The following is a 27,778-nucleotide window of genomic DNA, read 5'->3' on the forward strand; positions in this document are numbered from 1 at the left end:
CTACGCCTGCAATTTCAAGCACAGACCACTCTATACAAGGTTGGAGCATCAGCTTTCGAACCAACCCCGGTGTATCCTGCCACTGACAGTCGGCAATGCCTGGAAAACCCCTTTAAGGTTGAATTTAGCAGTTTTTTTCAGATTAGACTGAATGGTTTAGGAAAGGGAAGGAAATGAGTCAGATAATTGAGGAAAGAAGCACTATTCTCTAATAAGATATATTACAAAGTTTCCTCTATTCACCTGTACCATTGAGTTATGTAAAGTTTGTTCAAAGTTCAGTGGAACTGATCCACCCAAGCTATGCTTCAAAAGTGACAGAAGTACAAGATGAACAACATTTAAATAGTGAGGACATTATTTAAGACATAGGGCTTAGTCAGACGGGCGTTTTTAGCCGCGATTTGCGCATGCGTCCGGCGATTTTTTAAAACCATTGCTTCGCAATGGTATCGGACACATGAGCGCTTTTTATGCGCTCGTCCGATAAATTATAGAACAAAAAATCGTAGATCGCACCTATCTGCGATCTGCGATTCCTGTTCTCTTCTGTATATGCGCTCAATGGGGCCAGCGGCAGCAGCGCCGAACCCATTGAGAACATATAGAAGACAAATCATTCTTCTCTGCCACACCTGTAACAGCTGTGGCAGAGAAGAACGATGTTTGCCCATTGAATTCAATGGAGCGGCAATACAGCCGCTCCATTGAAAGCAATGGGCTACCGTCGTGCGCGGGGTTAATTGTCGGGAAGGGGTTAAATATATAAGCCCTTCCCTGCAATTCATCCTAAAATGTGTTAAAATTAAAAAAAATTGTATACTCACCTTTCCGCTGCAGCCGGAGTCCAGCCGCGGCCGCTGTCAGTTCTCCTGAACTGCTTCTTGGCACTATTCAGCCAGCGGGGCTTTAAAATCCCCGCCTGCTGAATGATCTGCCTCTGATTGGTCACAGCCCTGACCAATCAGAGGCTGAAAACACTCACACACCCATTCATGAATTCATGAATGGGTGAGTGACTGCTGCCTTAGGGGCAGGTCTGACTCACATCCATTCATGAATTCATGAATGGGTGTGAGTGAGGCATGCCTCTGATTGGCTCAGCGCTGAGCCAATCAGGGGGCAGGTCTGACTCACACCCCCTTCACACCCACTGCAGGACGGCCGCGCGGAGCTTCGGCTGCCGGCAGAAGGTGAGTATACAATTTTTTTTTATTTTAACACATTTTAGGATGAATTGCAGGTAAGGGCTTATATATTTAAGCCCTTACCGACAATTCATCCCGGGCTCGCCCGCAGCGCATTGCTTTCAATGGAGACGGCTGTATTGCCGTCTCCATTGAATGCAATGCGCTGGACAGCTCCGGCCCGTTTCTAATGAAACGCGGCTAGGAGCAGATTTTCGGGCGATTTGCGGGCGATTTGCGGGCGACTTGCGCGCACCGGTCACGCGATTTGCGGATGCGCATCCGTCATGCGATCCGCAAATCGCACGAAAAAACGCCCGTCTGACTGAGCCCTTAAAGGGGGTTGTCCACTTTAGATAATCCCATTTTTTTAGAATGTTCCTCCTAAAAATATTATGATTACATTTTGTCCCAATGCTGTAACTCCCTGGGATCGTCTGTAATCTACAGAGGAGCCTAGCAGCAACTGTACACTTTCCCTACAGCGCCATCACAGGGGTGATATAGTATTACACAGAACCTACTGAAATAAACTGGCTGCTTGTGTGGACCCCAAACAAGTTGGGTCCTAATAGGTTATTTTAAATAGGTTTTCTAAGCCAGACAACCCCTTTAAGTGATCATCACAAAAATAATAACATAGAAGGAAAGATGGATTTCAAGAGGCAGAACGGTACATAAAGTGCTACAAAGTATCACACAGATGAAGCCACTGAGGAGAACCGTGACTCATAGATGCCTATAAACCTATTGAGAAAGCCCCAGAGTCTGTAGATCTTTTCTCATCTCCACGGCCAGCTAGAGTCTGGTCACTTTTGAACATATGGCTGCCAAATGACGTGGAGGCATCAGAGATCTAAAAGAAAAGCAATAGAGGTAAATAAAAGGAAGATATAACCTACACCACGACAACTCATCACCAAGCACCCCCTAGTGGTTCAATATCTCTAAATTCAGCAGAATTTTTAATGCAGCCATGCAGAATCTGTAAAGGGATTCAATGTTACATTGGTTGCATAGAAAAGTCATGTAACAAAATGTATCCATAGACTTACATTGGGTCGAATTGTGACCATACATGACCACTACATAAATGTTAATAAAAATCCAGATAGGTGATTCTATCCACAGAATAATGTAAATTTTGTAAACCATTATGGTCAAAATGCTTCTGCGAAACAGCAAATGCCATAACACAGCTACCTCAATGCCATTGAAACAAGTCAAGAAGAACATTGAGAAGCAGGGGAAATGTTCTGCAACGGGGTAACATACCTCCTCGAACTTCTTTGCTTTGTACTGATCAGCTCCTTTCAGGAAGTTTAATAAAATGATATCACAGAGTACAGTGCCCTGTAGGGGGAGACAATCACATACAAAAGAATGATCATTCAAGTGCACAATGCAACATAGCAACAATAAAATAATACTGTGACAGGATTGGCTAGGATTAACACAGATTTTAAATATGGAGAATCTCATTGCATGCAACCATAGACTATGTGTTACATATAGCACTATTACTCCCCACTCCTTGCGTCCTGGGACAGCCTGGCCATTGACCCACCTGGAAAAATCCCAGTGTGCCAGTTTGGCCTGGGGGCTGTAGGAGGGGCAGACACTTTTTAAAAAAAAGAAACTTAATTGGCTAAGTGCCGTAAATAAAATATAAAACAAATATATATTCACCTGTATTGCTCCTCCCACTCCTGGCCTCTGCATTCTGTGCTGTCCTCACTGTTAACCCGAGGACTTCCTGCTAGATTGATGAAATGATGTGAACATGTGATAGCTGCAACCTATGCTTTAATGTTGGTGAGGCCGAGGACTGGCTGTAGTGATCGCTCTATCGCTCCTTGGGATAGCGGTGCAGAATTCAGAGGCCGGGAGCAGGAGGAGTGATACAGGTGAGTATTTCCTTCTTTTACTTTAGTGTATAAAGGGGATTGTGAATTAATGGAGGCCAAGAAGACAATTATAAGTCAATTTAGGCCAGAGGGGCATTACCAGTTAAAGGAGGCCATGGGAAGCCTTATTACTGAGTAAAAATCTAAAGGAAATGAAACTGTTGAATAGGCGTGACTCTCCAGAAAAGTAGTGGCGAGGTAGGATGTACTATCCAATTTCCTTTTATTAGATAAATTAAAAACCAGCATAAGATGCGCATTTCGGGGTGATCCCCTTCATCAGTCAAGCTGGGTGGGACATTACTCCTAGGACTGAAAGGGTATGGATTCCAAAAGTGTTAGTGGTACCAGTGGTGGAGATGAGGACACCAGGAGAACTGGAAGATCCATATCCTTTCAGTCCTAGGAGTGATGTCGAATCCAACTTGACTGATGAAGGGCTTCACGCTGAAATGCATATCTTATGCTGGTTTTTAATTTATCTAATAAAAGAGAAGTTGGGTATTACGTACTACTGTCCTACATCTTTTTCTGAAGAGTCCTGCCTATTCACCAGCTTTTTTTCCTTTAGATTTTCACATAACTGGTGTGCCCACCATTGGTGGGTTCTTCCGGTTGGTAGCACCTCCACAATTCGCAACTCTCTCTGAAGCTTTTTGGTCTCTAGACATTCATCTGGCACCAAAGTCTCTGATACCATCGGGTTTGCTCCACCTTGCTTCCCTTCCTACTTATTATTGAGTGAGACACTGTGGAAAACAATGCCAAGTGGTTGGAAAATTGAGGAGTCAAATATGGCTATGTTAAATTCTGCAACAAGTTGTGACAGGAAGAAGACATCATGGCATCTGGGCTGGATAGTGATGAAAAGGGATAGTGAACAACCTCCGTCAGAGGATGCAACCTGTGATTACTGGATATAATGGTACTGTAATGTTATAAGGTCTGGAGAGCACCATTGTAGAACTCATATCTACCGCTATATGGTCACTGTATGTTGGTAACATACTTTGTACAGTGTATTTTTCAGTAGCAATATGGTGGTACTATGTGGTCATGGTCTGTTGATATAATCTGGCCCTAATGAAGTGCTTTTATTGGTAATATTGATTTATTCAGTGACAGTATGTTGTATTAAAGGGAACCTGTCACCAAGTTCATGCTGCCTATGCCCAGAACAAAAGGCAACATGAACACAGGAAATGTATGTATAGTATGCCCATGTGTTATATGAATGCACCTTGTCATACATGGGCTAATTGAGGTGGCAGCACCTTGTGAACCCTGGTTATCACACTTAACTCCTCCAAGTGGGATGCCAGCATTGGTGTGGGGTCCCCAAGCCATTACACATACAGATATAGTGTGTGGCTGCCGACGCTGCACTTGGCCAATGCACGGTACCTGAAGGTCTGAACAGACACGAAGTAAACAGACAGGCTTGGGTCAGGGCTGGCATCACAAGTATGTAAACAGGGTCAGGCTATTAGTCAGGGCAGGCAGCAGATGAAACAGAATCCAGGATACAGAACTGATATCAAGAAGTACAGAAGTCAGGATAGTCAAAAAAGGCAGAAGGTCAGACCCAGCGCTTTTTCACAACTGGCAGGATAAGACCAAAGACCCTAGGGGGTGGATGCCTAATATAGCTAGTGCAAGAATCGAATTGGAGGAGGAACAAATAATGGGAGTGTGCACTGGCTCCTTAAGAAGCTAAGGTGTAGTGCGCAGGAGCCCTATGACCTGAAGCCTGGGAGTGAGCAGAAGAGACGCGTGCAGAACATGAATGGCAGTGATGTAAAGTCCATGTAATCTGAAAATGTGTGCTACCAACAGATGGGCCAGGCCAGACGCAGAAAGCAGGCCAGGAAGAGCGATGAAATGCACCATTTTAGAGAGTCTATCTACAGCTTCCCAGAATACTCAATTATCAGTTGAATTAGACAAATTGGTAATAAAGTCCATGGCAAGGTGTGGGCAAGGTGATTGTGAAATGGGAAGAGGGTGGAGTAAAAGTCAGGACATAGAAGTGATGGCTTGTTTCTACCATGGACTTGGCAAGCGGAGACAAATAATTTTAGGTCATTATCCATGGTAGGCCACAAATAATAAGAAATGAGTTCAAGAGTCCTCATATAACCTCAATATCCAGCCAGTTTAGATTCATGCCCTCAGGAAAGAATGTGAGACTTCTGAGCAGCAGGAACGGAGGTTTTTCCTGGAGGAATGTCGTGTAGACGTGGGGCATCAACAGAAACAATTTTTTCAGGTTCGATGATGAATTCAGGACTGTCATCAGATGCATCAAAGACTTGGAAAGAGCATCCACCTTAGTGTTCTGCTCTGCAGGGTGGAAATGTAAAAGCAAGTTGAACCTAGCGAAAAACAGTGATCAACGGGCCTGACGAGGATTTATATGTTGAGCAGACTGAATAAAAGTCAAATTCTTAGGATCTGCATAGATGGGGAATGGATGAGCAGATCCTTCCTTCTCATGGAAGCTTGATTGTCAGTAACTCCCGATCATCAATGGGGTCATTTTTCTCAGCAAAGGTAAACAGTTTGCAGAAGAAACCACAGGCGATGTTTTTTCCTTTGGAATACTATTGATATAAAAGGGCTCCTGCCCCAGGAAGGAAGCATCAACCTCCAGGTAGAATGCTTTCGAAGTGTTGGTGTGATGAAGAATAGGAGCACTGGCAAACATTTGTTTTAGTTTGGCAAAGGCCTCTTCAGCCACAGATACTCATTTTTTAGGGTTGACATGTCATGGCAGATAATGGAGTAGTCGAAGATGTGAAACGTAGCATGAACTGGCAGTAATTTGCAAATTCTAGAAATCGCTGGATGTCCTTCAGACTCTGAGGTTTAAGCCAACTGAGAAGAGCAGTTTCTCATTGTCCAAACTGAAGCCTTGAGCTGAAATGATATACCCCAGGAAGGGTAAACTGGACTGTTCAAATAGACATTTCTTAAGCTTGGCATAAAGATGGTTCTGACGTAAACACTGTAAAACTGTTTTGACATACTTACAATGTGAGGTAGTATCAGGAGAATATATCAAAGTGTTATCCAAGCAAATGATTACACAAGAATACGGTGGGTCAGGGAACACATTATTTACAAAGTCATTGGACAAAAGTCATAAGGACAAGAATAAGGTGTCCATCTCTGGTGTTGAATGCAGGTTTTTCCACTTATCACTCTCCCGTATTCTGAGGAGATTGTACACCCAATGGAGATCAAAAATGGTAGCCCTCAGTATCTTGTCAAACAGTTTTGGTATTAAAGGCAAGGGGTATTTATTCTTTAGAGTAACAGCAATCAGACGACTGTAGCCCTGCACCAGCTGGAGAAGGTGACTTTCAGATGAAACCTCTAAGATTCTCCTCGACATATGCAGACTTGGCTTGAGTCTTAGGAAGAGACAACGAATACTTTCAACTTCTAGGAGAAGATGCAGCTGGCAGGAGGTCGATTGGGCAATCATATTGTCGATGTGACAGCAGGATCTCAGCCTCTTTCTTGCTGTAAACATCTGCAAACATAGCATATGGTTGAGGTAGACCTGGAAGCTCAGGAGGAACTTGTGGCTTGAGGACTGGAGAAACAGCATGCAGACATTGGGTATAATAGGTGGGTGCTCCAACATGATATGTGCCCAGAATTCCAGTCAATGCCTGGAGAATGCAGACAAAACTAAGTAAGTCCCAACAACACTGAGTTTATGGCTCTGTGCAGAACTCCAATTTGCAGATCCAGTGGAATGGGGATACACCTGATTATATCAGACAGGAGCTGCCCATCAATAGAAGTGGTAGAAATAGGCTTCTTCAAGGGTAGCATAGGAATCCTGTTCTTGACCACTGTGGTGCTGCAGTACACAGAATAGCCTGCAGAGGGCTATAGATAGGCATTCAGGTTGTAGAGATTAGAGAGAACACCTGTGAGTGTAGCAGGAAGTAACATAAAAGTATCAGTTCCGGCCACACTCAGGAGGAAGTTGGCTGCCAGCCAGAGAGGCTGTGGCAGCAGCCACCATGCACTTGGAGCCTGAGATCTATGTGGATCAGTTTGGGCTTGACACCAGTCTGACAGAGGAGGACACCCTCTAGACGTCCTGGGTGGGGGATAGTGACAGAGACCCTGCGGGTTGTGAACCCTGAGGGACTGTGTGTACCACAAGTTGGCTGTGCTGTGATATGTGGAATAAATACCGGCAGGCGCCAGAACTTAAAGAAACTGCAATTCTCCTGAGAATTTTCTACACGTGTGGTGCCCATTCCTGATAGAAATATGGCAATCCGATAGGTGACTAACCCCCAACTTGCCACACCACCAAAGCCTGGTGGATGAAGTTTCCTGGCAGCATCGGAGTCCAGGTATGCCTCCATAGAGAACTGGGAGGCACCATAGGCCAAATGCAGGTAGCAGAATCTTTGGAGAGGACTCTGTCACCTAGGGTAGCTTCTCCCACTGACTTTGGGTGGTGGAAGTTTCCCGGATTTTCTGGCATGATCTCAGAAAATGTTCATCACCTCCACAGTACACACATAGGTTTTGCGGTTGCCTTCTCAGGCGTTCCTCAGATGAGAGCTTAGTACTTTCTATCTCCATAGATTCCTCAGACAATAAAGAAATAATAAATGCAATTTTACTGTGATCAGTAAGAAACTATCGCTTCACGACTTTTCACTGGAGAGCTGCGCCAACATACCAGTTCTCTACACCCAAACTTCTGGATGGGTTGCGACAGTCTGCAGAATTTGTGTGACTTGATCTTAAAAGGTGCAATCGCACGAGGCTGGATCCAGTGTGATGTTTGCAGCACAAACAGGATCCACAGTCTAAGCAAACTGTCAGACAGGCAGATTTGGATCCACTTTGCTACAAACCGGTTTGGCTGTGGGCTAACTGAGGTGGAAACACCTGGGAAACCCCAATTTTTACACTTAACCCCTCCAAGTGGGATGCCAGCTTTGCTGCTGCGTCCCCAGGCTGTTACACGCACAGATAGCCCTGGTGTGTGGTTGCTGACGCTGCATTGGGCCGAGACATGGTACCTGAAGGTCTAAACCGACATGTAGTAAATAGAAAAAGCTTGAATCAGGGTTGGTAGCACAGGTGCATAAATGAGGTTCAGGCTAGTAGTCAGGGCAGGCAGCAGATAAAGCAGAATCCAGAATTGAAGTCAAGGAGTACAGAAGTCAGGATAGTGCAATATAGGCAAAAGGTCAGTACCGGGACCACAAACAAGGGCTTTCCTACAACTGGCAGGAGCAGACCCTCTACTGTGACTTGGTCCACCCTTTTGAGTCAAACTTCAAATTATGTTACAGTACATACCTTTTCAATGTTCTTACTTCTCGTGGCTGCAGTTGGTGGTTTGTTGACCCCTGTCTAAGTGTTCACTCCACTTACTGCCAGTTTTGGCACATCTACAGCATAAGGTCACTTTGAAATTTTTACAGGGCCACTTTGGGTTCCCAATCCACCCCTCCTTGCACTCCAGGGCTGTACTTCTGTGTCTGCTTTGGGGTTGCACCGCTTTGTTAGACAACTTGTGTGCTACTTACACCATTTAATCCTGGGGCCCTATTCAAGTTTGTATTAGTTCCTGTTTTACTCTTGTGTCGAGCTGTTACTATTGTATGACCAGAACCCGCTGTGGCAGCAATGGCTGACCCTTCCTGGTTTTGGCCTCTCTTGCCATACAACACAATAGGCTGCTTCTGTTAAGTTCAGCAAAGTCCACTATTTCACCCCAGTAAGTTCTCTCACTCACTGCCTGAGTATCAGCTTACAGTCTCTGATCCAGTCCTATCCAACTTCTGTCCTGGGAACCTTGCCTAAGTTTGCTTGGTCCCTTGTCTCCTGCACTCTTCCTGGCCTTGTTTCTGGTTCCTTGTTCTTTCTTTTGCTCATTATACTTCAGGTAGTCCACCTGGAACCAGTAATGCTACTGCTGGTCCTGACCTCTGGCTTGCTCCTGTCTATGCCTTAGCCCTCCAGTCCTGACCTCATGGTTCTGATTCAGCCCGGTATGACCACCGTTCAGTCCTGACCTCCTGGTTCTGATTCAGCCAGGTATGACCACCGTTCAGTCCTGACCTCTTGGTTTTGCCTTAGGCATGTTCTCGGTTGCTGTTTTTGGCCTCTCCTGTATCTGTGTGAGCTCCTGATATCTGCTGGTTCCAGCTCCGGCACTCTCCAGGACACTGCTCCTGATAATTCCTGTACTCTTCCAGGTCTCAGTGTTGCTGGTCCCAGCTTCTATTTTTTATCTGCCATGTATTCCTATGGAGGCTTCTTTTTATCGCAACGCTACAAACGTGCGTTGCAATGCAACGTGATTTTAGCATTACAAAGTCCCATTGACGTATGTGCTAAATAATCGCGCAAATCTGTTGTGCGATTTTTATCGCAGGTGGTAGCGATGCGAGATTATTCTCTAAACAAAAGCATCGCTGGCATTCGCATCTTTATTCACTGCGATTTGTGGTTTTGCTGCGATTTTCTTGCGGCAAAATCCCGATCAAGTGCGGCAAGTGCTTCGTATTGTTTTCCATGGGAAACCTTGCATCGCATTGCACTCACATGCACCTTGCATGCTGTGCAATCTTTCTGCCGATCCCATTGAAAACAATGTGCGAGGCGTTCTGAGGGAACACCCAAAGATAGGACATGCTGCGCATGTGTATGACCCCAATGGGGTTCATATTTAGGTGAGATTTGTGTGTCGCACAACTCTAGCACGATTTTTTTGGCGGCGTGAAAGGATTCATGCACCCAGATGTATATTAGGTCCGTGTCAGCTACGTGTAATTCACAGACAGCACACAGACCCATTATAGCCAATTAGGCTATTCACACGAGATGGGGAGTTCACGTGGATTGATGGGCTCTGTGAAAAAAACACTGCAGCATGACCTACTCTTGCCTGTGTCTTGGACTGAAATCGGACATGCTACGTCCACTGCCGGCGGGTCTCACACAGCAAACGCACATGTGTCTAGCAGGTACAGGTTGGGTTCTCAGCTGTCAGACAGCTGAGGACCCTGAGGAGACAGAAGCGGTTTTTAACCACTTTTGCCCTGTCTATAACAGGCTAGATCCCGCTCAATGAGCACAATGTAGAGTATGCCGGAATGTGGTAATGCCATTTCCTGCATGACACCCGGCGATCGCGTGATCACTGGTGACCCCAGACATGTTGAAGCTGCAGGGCCTTAGCAGACTCCAGCCCAGCTCTGACAGAGAGTACTGTCACTACAGGGGGATGTTTTCCCCTGTAACGTGGGCTTCTATGGATCCGGCTTCTGTGGATGCTCCAGTTACAGTGGAAAGGTGTGAAATAAAAAATATGACATCATGGGGGGCATAGATGGTATACAAGTTACATAAATAAGTTAAAATTACTGAATAAAATAGAAATATATGCCATATATACTCGAGTATAAGCCTAGTTTTTCAGCACATTTTTTTATGATGAAAAAGCCCCCCTTGGCTTATACTCGAGTGAGGTAAAAAAACAACAAAAAACCCGCAATACTCCCCTCCCAGCCGGCGTCTGTGTCCCCGACGCAATCGTCTTCCCGGCGGTGCGGCAAGCTGCTTGAGAATTCTCCCCACTGTCATCTCCCGCTCGGCTTTGAATTCTACCACCGTCAACGCTGTGTAAGTAAGCGCTGTGATTAGATCGAGCGCCAGCCAATCACAGCTGGCACTCGATCATTCATAGTCATTCAGTAGATGACATCACTGAATGGCTGTGATTGGTTTAACGAGCGCCAGCTGTGATTGGCTGGCGCTCGATCCAATTACAGCGCTTACTTACACAACGCTGACGGCGGTAGAATTCAAAGCCGAGCAGGGAGATGACAGTGGGGAGAATTCTCAAGCAGCTTGCCGCACCGCCGGGAACACGATAGTGTCGGAGACACAGACGCTGGCTGGAAGGAGAGTATTGCATTTTTTCTTTGCCTAGTATATACTCAAGTATAGCTCGGCTTATACTCGAGTCAATAAGTTTTACCAGTTTTTTGTGGTAAAACCTATTGACTCGGCTTATAATCGGGTCGGCTAATACTCGAGTATATACGGTACATAAAAAGAAACAATGTAACGCCAACCTAAACCGTCACTATATCTGCCCTGTAATAGGAGATTATACAAATGATATATCAAAACATCCTAAACAAAATGGTGAACCCATTCCTCTTCTTTCTTTTTAAAATAATTATATTTTAATTAAAATAAAGAACTATTCATTTAAAAAAAAACTTTTTTTTACAATTTTTTTTGTACATATCACCCCTAACAAAATAAAAACTGGAAAGAAAATCAGTCAAAAAGGGTATTAAAAAATAGCTCTATAAGTAACAAAGAAACACGCAGCAAAAATTATTTCGATAGGCCAGGAAAAAGAAGAAGGCCATAAAACCACCACATGGGTTAAACCGCTAAAAAATGTCGGGTCCTTTAGGACCGAAACACGTTGGTCTTTAAGGGGGTTTATACAGAAGGTTGATTTATTACCTACATACATGGACATAAAAAATATAGACAATGTCCGCGTATGTTAAAACCATTTGGCCTGCGCTCACGTCTACACATTATTGTGCTTGGCTGATGATGTGCATTGATATACTGACAAAACTCACCACCCCGACAGATGTGAAGGCCGCCACCGTATTTATAAGGGTGGGGATTATATTGAATTTTCCAGCCTGAAGAGAAGATAAAAAGTAAAAAAAAATAAGGCAATATGTCAAAGAGAAACAAAAATATTTATTAAAATGCCAATGGTAAAACACTTTCGAGCTACAGTAAATATTCTATTATGCCAAAATTACCCCCCCCCCCCCTCCCCATCTCCCATGTTGTACCATGGGGTCTATTATACCTTAGCCTTGTTCATTGCAGTCCTGAAGTTTCAAACTGGTTCTACACGAGGGTTAAAGGGCTTGTTTCATCAGACAACCCATGTAGCTCCCTGAGGATATAACTAATTCTGACCTTAAAGGGCTGTCCCATCATATTCAACCTGTTTCAGAATGTGGCCCCCATGGCAAACAGCTGATTGCCCTGGGTGCTGCTCCTGGTACCCCTGGCAAATAGCCATGGTCAGCCAAACATTTCAGCAGCTACTTTCGGGAGAATGTTATATTACACGATGGACGTTCTAATGAATAGCATCCTTTTAACACATGGAAAACTCAAAATACACCAGAGCAGGACGCATTTTTTTGGATATATTCTTCATTCCTGCTCATAGAGGGGCTCCCAAGTGGGGATTCTGGTCTATGACATTCATAACCCCTGATAGGGCATATAAACTGGGTTCATGCTCTTGACACAACCTCCTTAGAGTGGTTTTCCCATTAATCATTTTCATATCAATAGTCCTGAAAGGCTAACAGTAACCATTAAGTAATTTACAGTGTTTCCTCGAGTCCCCCTAGGTCAGTGTCTTCCAACTCAAATTTGCAAGGCCATGGTTTCAGGATATCCTAATACTGAGGAAATCCTGAAAACATGGGGTGCCTTAAGTTTTGGAGTTGGGAAACACTGACCTAGATGCTGCTGCTAAAACTGTGCTGTTGGGGCAGTCTTGGGCTCTGAACAGAACCAGTCTCCTCCCCCCTCTGGCAGCTGACAATATAGTCCATTCATACTTTCCCTACAGAAAAAGCCTTCTCAGTTATATTGCTCTGTTACTGTAGAGACTCTGCTCCTTCACTGACAGGCAGGGCAGAAAGTTATTGACTGCTTTGCAGTGAACAGAGGATCACAAGGTTTCCATCAGATGTTCATTTCTCCTGCAGCAACTCTACAGGAGAAATATAGTATTACATGTGGTCAATCAAATAAATGGCCATACAGGCTGGGCTGTACTTCATATAGATTATTGCCTTAAAGCGTTGGAGTCCCGGGTTCAAGTCTGACCAAGGACAACATCTGCATGAAGTTTGACTACAGCACTCCAAGATAAAGTTAAAAACATAAAACTGCCCGCGGCCGAGGACACTGCGGGTGTTCTACTTAGGCCCAATTTCCATGGGTGGACCGGATTTGAGGACTTTTTGGTCCTAAAAATAAAAAAATCGCAGCATGCCCCATTTCACTGCGAATCCTGCACGGACGGTTTCCATTGAAGTCAATGGAAGCCGTCTAATCCGTGGCTCAGCCGCAATTGACTTGTGGACAGGCCGTGGATTCCGTGGGAGAGCAGGAGTTTAAAAAACAACTCCACTGCGCATGTGCAGCGCTTAGGCACACGTCCGCAGTAAAGAAAATCAAGAACTGGACAGGTAAGTAGAACGCCCGCAGTGTCCTTGGCCGCGGGCTGGGTTTGATTCTGCTACGGGCTCCCACATGCGGAATCCGATCTGCCCGTGGACCTGAGGCCTTACCCGTCTGGGTCTTCATTTTCTTTACTGCGGGTGTGTGCGGAAGCGCCGTCGTTGCGCTGCCGCACATGCACAGTGTTTTTTTTTTTCTAAACTCCTCCTTTCCCACGGAATCTGCGGCCCGTCCACAATTGAATTGCAGATGGACCGTGGATCGGACGGCTTCCATTGACTTCAATGGAAGCCGTCTGTGCGGGATCTGCAGTGAAATGGAGCATACTGCGATTTTTTTTTCTGGACCAAAAGGTCCGCAAATCAGAATCGCATGCTTTATTTCACTTGCGGACGCCCATGTATCTCTATGGGCGGCTCGATTTGCGGATCCTCTGCACGGGTCACCTGCGCGGATTCCGCAAGTCAGATCAGCCCATGGGCATTGGGCCTAAGCATTGAATTTTGCGGATGGTGGTAATCTACAATGGAAGTAGCCAGGAGGTACTTCTGGATAATTCAGTTCTGCAGTGTAGTGACCGAGTTAGGGTGGTTTCACATCTCCGCTGAAGGTTCTGCTCCTTTCGGGGAGCAGGAAAGTGGAATCACCACAGCTGAACGGCTCCGTCTGGACAGAACCAAACAGCACTGGACAGACTCTACTAACTATAATGGGGTCCGTCCGCTTTCTGTTCTGGTTCATAGTGGGGATCCTGTATAGAGAACCTCTTCTGTGATGTCCATAGAATGGGTGACATCCCTTTCCATTTCATTTAATGTGTACCTTCCAAATTCATTATAGAGGACATCCATTTTTCTTAGATAAGGCTTCTCAGGTTGAACACCTTTTGCATGTGACAATGTGTCCTCAATCTAGGACGCTCTTCACATTTGAAATTTGCAGGCCTACTGGCTTTAATGACCAATTCACTGACCATGTTGACCATGCATGTACAGCAAGTAAGGGAGATGGAACAATATGTCTGCAGCGCCACCTATAGGAAGGCAGCATCCCTGCAGGTCAATGTTAGACTCTTTATACAAGCCTTGTAACAATGACTGGGAATTGAAAGCCAAGCCAGAATCCATACACAGACAGCTGTTTCAGGGTGTTTACCCCTAATCAGTGTGCAGTAGGTTTCTGGCTTGGCTGGTGAGAGGCCTGTGATGTGGGTCAGGAATGCTATCTTTTCTCCTTAGGGAGAGCAAAAGGTGAGTGAGTGAGGAGACTTATAAGCCCATTCATGCTCCACTGGGTAATATGCAAATAAGGGAGATGGAACAATATCTTTGCAGCGCCACCTATTGTAAGGTAGCATTGCTGCAAGTCAATCTTAGACTCTTTATACAAGCCTTGAAATAGGAATAGTCACTTGAGGTTTTCTCCTTAGTGTAGCTTACTATACAGGAACATGATTGGACAATTGGACAAGGAACTATATATTTCTCTCACATATAGAATTCCTCATATATTGGTTTGAGCTTACATTGCCGTAAACAAGGACATCAATTCTTATGCCAAAGGCCTTAATCAAAGTCCGGAACTCTGAGCCATCAGGATTCATATAGTACCGCGCAAACCTAAAATAAACAGAAGACATCATACAAAGTTATAGCTTGTATTTTCCTAACAGTCGTTAAACTCTACCTCCCCAGGTTAGTCTCTTACCAACAGAAGTCAAACTGACTGCTTTCACCTTTATGAAGGACCAATCATTTTGTACTCAAAGACCAGACAAATTTTGTTTTTCATTTCCACATTGCAGATATTTCATTTTCCACATGTATTCCATTCCATTTTGGGGTACAGATACATTAGTGCTTCATCTATATGAACTTAGTTTGGTGAAGTTCAAACAGACAAGAACACTATTCTACCCAAAGGCAACACTTGAAGCTCCTGATTCCACCATGTTTAGGTTTCCTTTCTTTTTCCTTATTACATATGATATACATATTTATAGTACTGTACATGTTATGACAAGGAGGAGCCCAAATATGTGTTTTTATATGGATTTTTATTAAATTAAATATTTGTGTTTTAACATTTTTTCAGTCCTGTATAGGGTACTCAAACTATTACTTTAAACCTTTCCAATCCAATTTTGGATTCAGGGTTTCCTAAAAGGCTTTCTCTTTTTGCTGTTATACAACGACGCCATCTGCTGGCTAAAGCCAGTGTGTGTGCGCCAGAGAGGCTCCGACAGCGTAGTGGCTGGCAATAAACGGTAAGAATACCCTGTCGGACGTCTTCTGACATTAGAGCTGTACAAGATTCAATCAGAATGTAGGAAGACGTCAGACAGTGGATTGGAAAGGGTTAAAGGGTTTTGCTGAGACTAACATGTTGATGACCTACTCTAAGGATAGTTCAGCAGTATCAGATCAGTGGGGGTCTGCCACTCACAATCCCCACTAGTCAGCAGTTTGGAGAGGTCACAGCACTTACAGGAGCTCCCTGGCTACTCCAGTGCATACTAGGCAATTACCTCTACAACGGGGTTTCTTCCACTCTACAGTCCAGTGCTGCACATATACGTATTTGATCAAAGCCCTGAAGGGTTCTGATCCTTGCACTAATGATAGGAGTAAGGCTATGTTTTACAGGCATGCTCCCGCCGCTGACCTTAATGATATACTAGCACTATCTGCATATGTACATCATTATATGGTAACTGTTAGCTGCCTACAACTGCAGTCTCGTCATAGGTTGGGAAGTGGTTCATATGCAAACGGCAACTTCTACACACTGGAAAAATGCAAATACCTGAAGTTATATCCTGGAGAAACATTGTTCTTTTCTGAAACACCATCAAGTCTGGTAAAGCTGTAACGAGGAACGCAGAGATCCCAAGATTGGTCGAGGTCACAGAGCCAACCGATTTTAATACTGAGCACTCCCCCCTGCAACACAACACAGCCATACATTACTTAAGAAAATCAGGTCCACCAATCTCTAATAGACCTATTTGTAAGACTTATCTATTTCTATACACAAGGTACTGATTCTCCAACTGTATTATCTACATATGCAATAGCGCCCTCAGAGGAGGTTTCTGACTGCCTGGAAACCCCTTTCCTGGTTCCCAAAAATAATTGTATCTGTGTCTTCAAGAATCAAATACAATTCGGTAAAGCAGCAGCACTTCTGGTTCACTGCCAAGCCATTCAACGCCTTCCCACTGATGCAAGAGGCACGATGATGTCATTGCGCTGTCAGCATTGTTCTGCAGTATGCTGGCCAAGGCAGGCTGCAGCTGGAATACAGCATGGCCATGCAAGAATTTACAGAGCTGAGTACGTTTTTTATTGCTTGGATAATTTTTTTTAATCTAGGGGCAGAGTGGCACTATATTTTTGTAAGGGGGCAGAGTGGTACTATATTTTTTTTATAAGGGAGCAGAGCATCGCTAATAATATATTCAGTAGGCACTGCGTGTGGCACTATCAAGAGTTTGTTTTAGTATAGGGGTTAAGGATGTGAAAAACAAAGAACCAAAGGCATTTGTGTGGCAAATTTTGTAGAGACAAATCGTCACCGGGAGAAGTCGTCATGACGGTCTGGGCCAGATGGACGAGAAAATAAAATTGGAGATGATATCGCCTGTAAGTTACTAAATGCTATTGTTGTACCACTAGTTTTTGACTAGTACTGTAGTCACTACATGTTCTGCAGAGTGATGATAAGTGGTAGCATTGTGCTTTGTGAAATAACTCCCGGCACTTACTTGAACCATTGAACCATTGTTCAGGTCATACTACTGGGAGCTCCTATTTCACATAATATGGGTATGTCACCCAGAGAGGAACTCTAGAAAAGCCAAGTTAGAACATACCTTGCAACCCAAGGAAAGACAATAATATCAATGTGTCATCTACCCTGCCTTCAAACGCTTTCAAAATGTAATAAATAATTATTTTCTTGTATTTTATTCTAAACGTTAAAAAAAAGTATACAAATGTTCTTCTAGGATGTTAACCCTTTGCAATCCGATTTGTATCCTGGTTTTCCTAGGGGGGCTTACTCTTTTTCTGCTGTTATACAACAGTGCTATCTGCTGGCTAAAGCCAGTACTGCATGAGGTGCCAAGTTGAATATGCTCCGACAGCAGAGAGGCTGGCAATATACAGTAAGAGAACCCTGATGGACGTCTTCCAATATTGGAGCTGTACAGCCTTAAATCATAATGTCTTCAGAGGTCAGACAGTGGACTGGAAAGGGTTAAATGATCTTGTAAAAAAAAGACAAGAGTATTATAGAGGCGATACCTTTATTGGCTCACCAGAAAAATGATACATACAAGCTTTTGAGGCTATTAAGCCTCTTCATCATGCTGGTGTAATAACATTATCTGAAGAAACGGAGAGGAAAAGCACAGCATTTAACCCCTTAAGGACCAAGCTGTTTTGTACCTTAAAGGGGTTGTCCCGCAGAAGCAAGTGCAGTTATGCACTTCTGTACGGCCATATTAATGCACTTTGTAATATACATCATGCATTAAATATTGGCCATACAGAAGTTATATACTTACTCCCTCCCGGTGCTGGCGCCCCCTTCTCCATGGCAATGACCTAACTGCTTCTCTGGTCGCCGGAACAGTCACGCTTGCACAGAGAGGAATCCTCTTCTGGATGGTCTGGGCTCACAAGCTGTGTCCTGGCTCCTCCCCCTTCTCAGCGTCATCGCGTAGCTCCGCCCCATCACGTGGTGCCGATCAGCCAATGAGGTGGCTGGAATCGGCAGTGGAGCTCAGACAGCAGAAGAACATCTACGGTGCATCATGGGAGAAGACCCGTGGTGCATCGTGGGAGAAGACCAGCGGTGCACCTTGGGAAATGACAGCGGCCATCTTGGAAAGAAGATTTTTTAAAGTTGCTGAATGGGGATTCAGGTAAGGGAATTTTTTTTTTATAACACCTGGCTGCAGTATTCCTTTACAGGTACTGGGGGACTGGGCAAAAAAAAATTTCTCTTTAGGCGCGGGACAACCCCTTTAAGGACCAGACACTTTTTAGGGATTTTACCCATGTGGCGGTTTTACTGCTCAATTTTTTTCCTTTAGCTACCAAAATTATTTTTGCTGCGTTTTTATTCCGTGACATATAGGACTATTTTTTTTATATCTTTTTCACTGACTTTTTTTGCCGTTTTTTAGTTTTATTGGGGGTAAAAAGCTAAAAAAATATCATTTTTTTTACATTTATAATTTTTTAAAAATTATTTTTATATTTACACTAAAATAAAGTATGGGAATGGTTTCCTCTATTTGTTTCGGACGTTTTGATATATAGTATGTATGGTTTTGGTTTACAGGGCGCATACGGCGACAGTTTTTGTTGGCGTCTGCTTTGTGTTATTCTCTTTCTTTTGTATGTATTGTTGTTTTATTCTGTTATTTTGTTTTACTTATGTATGTAATTGTGTTTTTTACTATCTGTGTCCCCCATGACGTCATATAAGACCTCTGGGGGACATTCACATATATTTTTTTCTTTATTTGACACTTTCCCACTGTAGCTGGGGCGTCCATAGGAGCCCTAGTTACAGGGGAAAGCAACCCCTGTGGTGACATTAGTCACCTGCAGAGCTGCCAGGGTCTAGTTTGACCCTCCAGCTCTGCAGTAGCAGGAAATCCCAGGAGGTCACATGACCCCCCGAGGCTCCCGTAGTGAAAGTACATGTTACTTTCACTTTCCCCACACAGTGATCATTGAGCACTGTATATCGGGGAAGCAGAAGGCAGGAAGGGTTAAAAACCCCTCCTGCCTTGTGCTCCGGGTTATCAGCTGTCACTAACAGCTGATAACCCGTTTCTGCCTCTGACTGATTGCAGAGCAGGAGACTTAAAGCACCGCCGTAATTTTACTATCGGGGGTGCTGTAAGCCCAGGACCAGCCGCCATAAATTTACTGTGGCTGGTCCTAAATGGGTTAAATAGTGATAAATTAGAATTAAAGGACTAAGGGTCCGTTTACACCAAACAATACATCCTATGAACAGGCGAACGAGCAAATAATGTCAGAGTTCGCTCGTTCACTCGGGCAGCTTGTTTATACAGGCAGATGCATTGTTGTCTTGTTCAAACAAAAAATTGTTAAGTCTTTCACTTTGCTGTACAAATCAATGAGAAGGACTAAAGGATGGGTATTTAAACTGAACGATTAGTGAACGAGCCAACGATGATTTTTATGTCTGCACAAAATTAACAATGAACGAAACGCAAGCGATTTATCATTTGTTAGTTGGCTGCGTTTATACTGAATAATTGTCTCACTTGTCATCCTGAATTTTTTGAACGCAAATTAATCACACTGTCTCTACTGAATGTATATATATATTACTTCAGACATATGTTGTCATCACCAGCCTGATGAAGAGGCCTTGTAGCCTTAGAAGCGTGCATAGTGTATATCATTTTACTGGTTAGCTAATAGAGATAGGAGTGGATCTCTTTAAACCCTTCTCTTTTGAGAAATTATTGACTGGGTAGATGACACAATACTACAGAGAGAGGCCAAGGACAGGAAATTATGGTCCCTCCTGGAACCCTTCATGAACACGTTGCCACTAAGAATTCAAGAGATACTAAATGGATGGCTTAAATACAGTCATGCAGATGAAAGAAAGGGAATTTTGATGACCAACCTTCTCTGCCAGGTTGGTAAAGTTCTGGCCAGCAAGTCTGACAATGTCCCCAAGTCTGAAGATTGGACAAAAAGGGGATTTATGTGGATCATAACGGCAGTTCAGACTTCCAGGCAGGTTTCCTCTAGTTAAATAAATAATCAAGAGTTAAATGGTGGAGACTGCGCAAAATCTTTTCAAAGAGATGGTAAGCAGTCATTGCCTGGTCATAGCAAAAGGGTTATGATCAAGCATGAAAATCAATAGCCATCACCTTCTAATAGCACACATTGGCTGTCACTAAGCTTACAATCTTACAAGTTTTATGCCGTGGTTCACATGTAACTGTCTAAAACAATGGTAGGCATCTTAATATATTTTATTAAGATGCCTAGTGTTAAAGATCGAACACAAGACCTCCTGTACTCCAGTCAGCAGCTCTCCCTGTTGAGCCATCCAGCCTTCGGGACAGCTCCCTTGCTGGACCTTAGCATGGTTTCGTATCCCTGATCCAGGTCCTGGTTTTGCCTCCGCCCTGCTCTTGATTGGGCTTCCTATTTAAACTTGGCCTTGTACCTCCCTCTCTTGCAAGATCATTGTGCTTGCTGCCTTTAGTCTAGCTCCTGCTACTACTGCTCCTCTCTAGACAATTGCTGAGACATACTGTTACCGACCTTTGGCATTCCTCCTGACAATGTTACCTGCTTCCTTACTTGTTCTGCGAACTGAGACCAACTATTACCGACCCCTGGTATTCCTCCTGACAATGTTACCTGCTTCTCCCCCTTGTACTGCAAACAGAGACATACTGCTACTGACCTCTGGCACTCCTCTTGACTACGTTACCTGCTGGCTCTCTTGTACTGCAAACTGTGATAACTTGTTACTGACTCCTGGCTCTCCTCTGACTACGCTCTTGGTCTGCACAGGCTACAACAACGGAGGCTCCAACTAAGAACCAGACTGGTTATACCTAGAGCCCACTTTTTGGTTTTAATGCGTTTTTTCAGCAATGGCTTCTCTCATACTTCCCATGGAGGCCGACTGTATGTAAAGCGCTTTATATCGTTGACTTGGGTGACTTCACTCCTGTCTGTCACTGAACTAAGTAGCTTGTTCAAATGTGGTTAACTGGTTTAAACATTCAATGAACATTTTCTAGGGCAGATATCTGTACATGCGCGCTCCGCCTCTCAGCACTGATAAAGAGTGGCTATATAATGCCTCATTGGATATTCTTTAACTATAACAGGTAGCGTCATCAATGGTATATAAGGTGTCCTAGACAATGGACAGGCGGAGCCCCCATGGAACTGGGTGCCCAAATACGTACGCTTACTTTTGAATTCTGGGCATTGACAGACCGATCAACACAGGATCTCTCCAGATCGCTATCTTCATATCTTGAATGCTAAGCATAATATTGCATTGCTTTTAAGTATCTTATTAATATACTATTTGTATATCCTGTTTGTATCTTTTTGATCTTTTGTGTCTTTTGATATCTTGTAATTTTTTACACTTTTTATCACCTTAAATAAGCTTTATTAATACTTAGGTTTGGTGTGTGAATGTATTTATTCTCACATCTGTGAATCCACAGTAAAACAGATAGCTGACCTCTCTTGGCTCTCTACAACTTTCCTCACAAGTCTCCATTCTGTGCATTTTTTTTTGTCTTTTTGATGCAACTACTAGTAAAAGTTTTTTTTGGTTTTTTTTTTACAAAACTTTTAATGTTTTTTATCTTTTGTAATTATTAAATACTTTATTTTATCTAATTGTACTATTTTTTTTTACTTGCCATCATTTTATTGCTTATACAGTATACTGCAATACTATAGTATTGCAGTATATTGTATTTTACCAGGCATTCTATTAAGTTGTGCCACAGGCTCATCTCAATAGGCAAACAACCATGGCACCCTGCAATCTCATCGCACGGGAAGCCCGTTTGGGACATTTCAGTCCCGATTGGGAGATTTCAATGCCACTGCCAAAATTGACAGTGGCAATTAAAGCATTAACAGCCACGTTTAGAGCTCTCTGATCACAGCTGTTGGGCGAGGTGTTGGCTATTCAAGACAGTCAACACCGGCTGTGTATGCAGCGAACTCCGCTTCCACATCCGCTCCATACAAATGAAACATGCATGATACATGGACAGCAAACATAGTGAAATGCTTATAAAGGTCTAAACTGTGATGTGACATTATGCACTCAAAGTAACAATACGGTCTAGGAGTAATCATGATATTAAATGTGCTCCACTCTCTGCAACAATCTGTACATGTGTCATTTGCACTCCAGACTTGGGGTTAGAAAAGCACGGTATATAATATGTATATGGACTAATCCCTGCAGAAAAGCTTTGACCTGTGTGAAAGCACTGGGCCTAAAACCATTTATATGGCCATGAATAACTCAGTGACCTGTAATAGTACAAGAGTTTATGAGATGGTAATATTATTACATGTAGTATATACGCAAACCATCCACAATATATAACATCTATACTTACTAGGTAGACAATCTTAGGAATGCTACTTACCTCTCAAAGTCAAAAATTGGGAATCTCACACTGTTTTTGACAAAAATAGTGAAGTTTTCGGCTTCCATCACGATAGGCCTTAAGAAAAAGATACAGAATTCATTAATATAAACATAGAAAAAACAACTGTAAAATTGCTTACTGCAATTGATAGACTGCCTGTCAGTATGTGGTATACAGTAATCGCTGTATCCCAAGTTCAAGTCTCCTATGGGAACTAAAAGCTAATGTAAAAATAGCTTTAAATATGTTTTTTTTTAATTATTAGAAAAAAATAAGATATTTTAAAACTGTAGCCCCCCACCCCCTCCTTTTCATTTTTTTCTTATTTAAAAAAAAAAAAAAAAGATTTTTTTTGCTGCGTCCGTAAAAGTCAGATCAGAATTGCACTTTTTTGGTCACCCCATCTCCAAGACAAAATGTAATAAAAAGTGATCCAAAAGTTTTATGTACTCCAAAATGGTACCAATAGAAACTACAGGACGCCCTGCAAAAAACAGGGGGCAGTTGATGCAGAAGAGCGCTCTACAGCGGTACTGGGTGTTGCAGCAATGAGCGGAGCTCTTTCTGAAGAAAGGGATGAGGATTTGCTAAGCATTTTTTGCTTCCTCCTCAGAACTGGTGTCGTGTCTCCTTAAGGAGAGCACCCAAAAAGTGTGTGGAGACACCTAAGGGGTGAGTGGGTCAGGGGAGGGTACAGTCTCTTCCCGAAGAGAGCACCCAAAAGGGGTGTCGGGCTACATAAAAGATGAGTAAGGAGCTCATCCAACCAGAGGCAGCGTTTTCTAGAGGCAGGGATTTTCCAATCCCTGGCCAGAAGACTTGCCTGCAGACTAGTGCCGGGGACCGGGGAAAAGACACAGTGGAGCCGGGCAGCACTTTTAAGGTGATGTATGCATTTTTTTCTGCAACTAAGCCTTTTTTGGGGTGTAGGGCTTATATTTCAGCCCCCGCCTCTTTCCCCCACCTGAACATCCTTGCACATGGTGCTACAAAGCCGTGCGACTTTGTAGCACCACAAAATCACGTTATCAGTCACCATGAGAAAACCCAGCGATATCGCACAGACCACCGATGCGATATCATTGCGATTTTCTCGCGGCGATATCGCGTCATCCGTGTGAAACAGGCCTTAATGTCAGAGACTGTGGCAAGGTTTGTCTAGAAATGTGATATTCCGCCATAGATTCCTACACATCATAAATCACAACAACAACACATGTGAACAGCTTGACACCATAGCAGTAAGACTCTGGTCACACATGAATTTGCATCATTTGCTCCAAAATATATTACTTACATACGGACTGTGTCATTCTCCGTTGGGCACCAACCTTGAATCTGACAATATGAACGGACACAACGGCCAGTGAGAAAACCTGTAATACACAATCACAAGTTCCTCTATGCAAGAGAAGCACCGTCTAATAAGCTTCCTAATAAGCAGGATATTACGCAAGTAGTCAGAATTGTTTTAGCTGAATCTACTACTATAAACCTAAAATAATAATATAGTCATATACGAATCAAGAGAACACTGTGAAGATTAGATGGACAGACAGACCTGAGATCCGGCGCCAACCAGGTTGGTACAATCCCTTTTGCTACTAGGGGCTGAAAATGTGTACTAAGTAAGAATGTGAAGGGGAAAATTAAACCCTATGGGCCATCTTAGCTAATGGACTACTGGTAGTGGTGTATGTACCATAGAGGAAAATTATACAGCTGCTATGGAGAGAAGGAGCCCAGATCAAGTTACTTTAATGGGTGGTGAGAGTCTGGTCTGAGATCCCCTCGCAACAGACTCTACAAACAAGGGTATGGGAATAAACCCAAGGATCATGGAAAGGAAATGGGGCAAACAAGCACCAAGTCCTCCTGTCCCAGCAACAAAAGGGACTCAATTTTAATGAGAACACCTCCCCTCCATTATATACCCCTGCAATGCAGCTAACATAGTCCCATATGACCCACTTATGAACTTAAATGAAGGAATATTTAGAAGCTACCAATAGTCGTGCAAACACAGATCTCAGAACACAATGTTCTTACCATTAGACGTGGGATTGTTTCTTGTACAGTAGCTATCATTGCTGCATTTATACTTGTCATCAGTCTGATAAAAAAAGGACATACATGTCTATTACTTGGAAGCAGGGGCATAGCTACAGAGGTTGCAGAAGTACAGTATCAGTCAAACTTGGGCTTTGACATCTACAACATAAGAAGGCACCAGTATTTTAAATGACGCATGCTAGGCGGGTGAGGGTACATTTGACGTCACTCCGTTTTCCACCTCCCTGTTTTCTTCTTGGTGTCTTGATTTGGATGAGCCTACTCTTTTCACAGTTGCTCTACTGACTGTCTCCATTGTTTGAGCAACATCTCTGCAAATGGAGAGCCTTTTCCGCCTCACTCATGTATGAAGTTACCCAATCCCTGATATATCGGGAGAAAACCATGCAACACCGGCATTTACCAGGTGGCTCTCTGTTCCAGTTTATGTTGGCCACATATACCTGCACTCCTCATCCATGTATTATTGATTGCGGTGGACTGAACATGTACTACATTGTGATGTCTTGTGAACTTTGGATACTAGTGCCCACATACATGAGACTTCCTGCGGATGAACTATCAGCCTATTTGCATACCAATGGAGATATACGATCCCGGGATGACTTTCCAATAGAATTATATGTTCACCGTATAACGTTACCTAACTATTAATATTACTCTGCCAAAACCGGCATCGACTAGATGGATAAACTAGTGGAGTACCGGGAAAAGGGAAAGTTGTCATTATTACAGGCCACTTGCTAAATGCCTTCTATCTTCTTAAGATGTATGTTCAGTTGGGCGCCTGATCCTGGGACACCATGATGACATATATAGGCACTTCATCATCATCTCTTTTTTGTTTTTTTAATTTTCTAAGATGTTTCTAAGTCAGGGAACGCATTTTATGAGTCTGCAATTATAAATTCCTTTATTTCTGATTTCTTAATGAATTGCTCTGTTTCTTGTGATAATTTAATACACGGTTCTTGTTGATAGACATTCATTAATTGGTGGGTCTCTGACTGATGTTACGTTGAACACTGTGTTATTAAAAATGTTTTTTATTGTTTCTAGATAAAATCTTTGTGTTTCTTACAGAGCTTTGGGTGCTGATTCCAAATTTATACTCAGATGTTGACTGTCAGGAACAGTTTACAGATAATAACCTGAAGAGTAAAATAAAGATAGAATTGCCATTAACCCTTTCCAATCCACTGTCTGACGTCTGAAGACATTATGATTTAAGGCTGTACAGCTCTGATGTTGGAAGACATCCGTCGGGGTTCTCTTACTGTATATTGCCAGCCTCTCTGCTGCTGGAGCCTATCCAACGTGTCGCCTCATGCAGTACTGGCTTTAGCCAGCATATAGCGCCGTTGTATAACAGCAGAAGAAGAGTAAGCCCCCCTAGGAAAAGCAGGATACCAATTGGATTGGAAAGGGTTAAATCTGCTTTACAAATGTCCTTATAAACAGTCAATCCCGAGTGGGGTAACATACAGTTCTAAGCAGGACATAAGATCAACAACATTGAATATCCTATTTTCTTATGATGTCTATAACTTCATTATTTTGCCCGACAGACAATTTTGATTGCCATATTTGGATTCAGCACCGTGAATATAGGGAAGAACACTATTTTTTTTACACAGCAAAATATACCCATGCAACACGGTGTAATTGATTAAATACCTTTTTAACTTATACAGAAATTAATTATCTATTAGTCCTTTATCTCCTATCCACAATTCCACTGGACTTTAGGTGGGGGAAGGGTTTTTTTCACAGATTTTGTATTGAGGCAAGAGCTGGTCTTCTAGTTATGTCCTGTATGAATGGACAGATCACAAATCACCATTCATTACTGAAGGGGTCATCTCTGGCTTTGATGGACTCAGCAACTGGAGCTTGCACTAGTGATGTCACATTTACACCCAGACCCATGGATAGGTAGCTGCATGTGATGTAGCTTCATTTCCAAGTTTTCATTAGATAATGTTATTTGGATATTTTATGGCATAGTTATTTGGGCGGTGCACGATGGTATTATTTTACCACTTATGGTACTCCATAAGAGAGGAGCATCAATAGAAAGTACAACAGTGGGCATCATCCAAACTAAGGCTGGTCCAGATTAGGGCCCAGGAGCTTCAAGTTACCTTTCTGCTTGGAAGTTTTTACTCGGCACAAACCGGTGGTTTCACTCACCTCCGGACAGTGATTCAGCACTTGCTTTGGTGTTGTTATAAGTTTTGTGAGGATCACAAACACAGAGGATCCCTAAAAGTTAAAAAATAGACATAAGTGTTCAATGTATAGAGATCTACAATGTCCATCATGAAAAAAGTATATCTACAGGGTGATAATAGGAGTTAAATAGGCAGTCCTGATATATGCATAAGATACAAGAGATCTGCAACTACTGTACAACAACTTGAAAATCTTCCAGATTCAGCTTCAGTTTCCTAGACGGCCACACCAGGAGGTTAAGAATCATCCTAAGGGTTGAGTAGCTTACAGGAGTCAACAGTCTAAGAGTCAACACGTAACCTCCAAGAAAACATGTAAGAAACCAAAAAGAAACTGGAAGTAGATATGCAACACAGACCCAAACTGATCTAGTAGAGATGGTCTTCAGTGCTCATCGAGGGTTGGTAGGTTGTTGTAGCACTCTTACTATGCATTACCACACCTTTCATCAGCCTCGACCACCACTAGTATCATCTCCACCACCAAGACCACTTCTTCAGCACTTTAGAGACCCTAACACGCCAAAGACATGTTGCATTTTGGACATCTAATAGCAACATTGACTGTAAGGCCTCCTGTGTATTTTTTATTTTTTTGCTCAGGTGGACTTTGGTGGACTTTCATCTGCCTCACGGGCTTTGGTGTTTAGTTTGTGCACTCTTGTTTTTTAAAAGTAGATATTGTGGATTCCTAATAAGACAAATATGGCTTATCTTATGTTCATTGCAAAGAAAAGGCCACAGCATGACAAGGCGAGCTGAAAATTCTATCAAGCTGCTTTATTCCTCATGGTCCAGCATAATAAAGTGCAACGTTTTGGCTAAAATGTCTGTATTTTTCGAGCTTGAAAAAGG

At 43.1% G+C, this 27,778-nt stretch overlaps 1 protein-coding gene across 1 annotated transcript in view; it reads right to left on the bottom strand.

The window, feature by feature from the left end:
- Positions 1 to 1,409: 1,409 nt before the first annotated feature.
- The window catches only part of P2RX3 (purinergic receptor P2X 3), a 49,468-nt gene continuing 23,099 nt past the window's right edge, over positions 1,410 to 27,778 (bottom strand). Inside the window, exons 3-12 of the mRNA XM_066588205.1 lie at positions 26,883 to 26,954; positions 24,666 to 24,729; positions 23,914 to 23,992; positions 22,614 to 22,691; positions 20,084 to 20,207; positions 16,205 to 16,341; positions 14,925 to 15,018; positions 11,758 to 11,823; positions 2,463 to 2,540; positions 1,410 to 2,043 (exon numbers count right to left, since the gene is read on the bottom strand). Of these exons, the coding sequence (XP_066444302.1) occupies positions 1,927 to 2,043; positions 2,463 to 2,540; positions 11,758 to 11,823; positions 14,925 to 15,018; positions 16,205 to 16,341; positions 20,084 to 20,207; positions 22,614 to 22,691; positions 23,914 to 23,992; positions 24,666 to 24,729; positions 26,883 to 26,954 (909 nt within the window). The 3' untranslated portion in view covers positions 1,410 to 1,926. The remainder of the gene's footprint in view (positions 2,044 to 2,462; positions 2,541 to 11,757; positions 11,824 to 14,924; positions 15,019 to 16,204; positions 16,342 to 20,083; positions 20,208 to 22,613; positions 22,692 to 23,913; positions 23,993 to 24,665; positions 24,730 to 26,882; positions 26,955 to 27,778) is intronic.

The sequence above is a fragment of the Eleutherodactylus coqui genome, chromosome 13 (genome assembly GCF_035609145.1).
Source record: "Eleutherodactylus coqui strain aEleCoq1 chromosome 13, aEleCoq1.hap1, whole genome shotgun sequence".
In the NCBI taxonomy this organism is placed as follows: domain Eukaryota; kingdom Metazoa; phylum Chordata; class Amphibia; order Anura; family Eleutherodactylidae; genus Eleutherodactylus; species Eleutherodactylus coqui.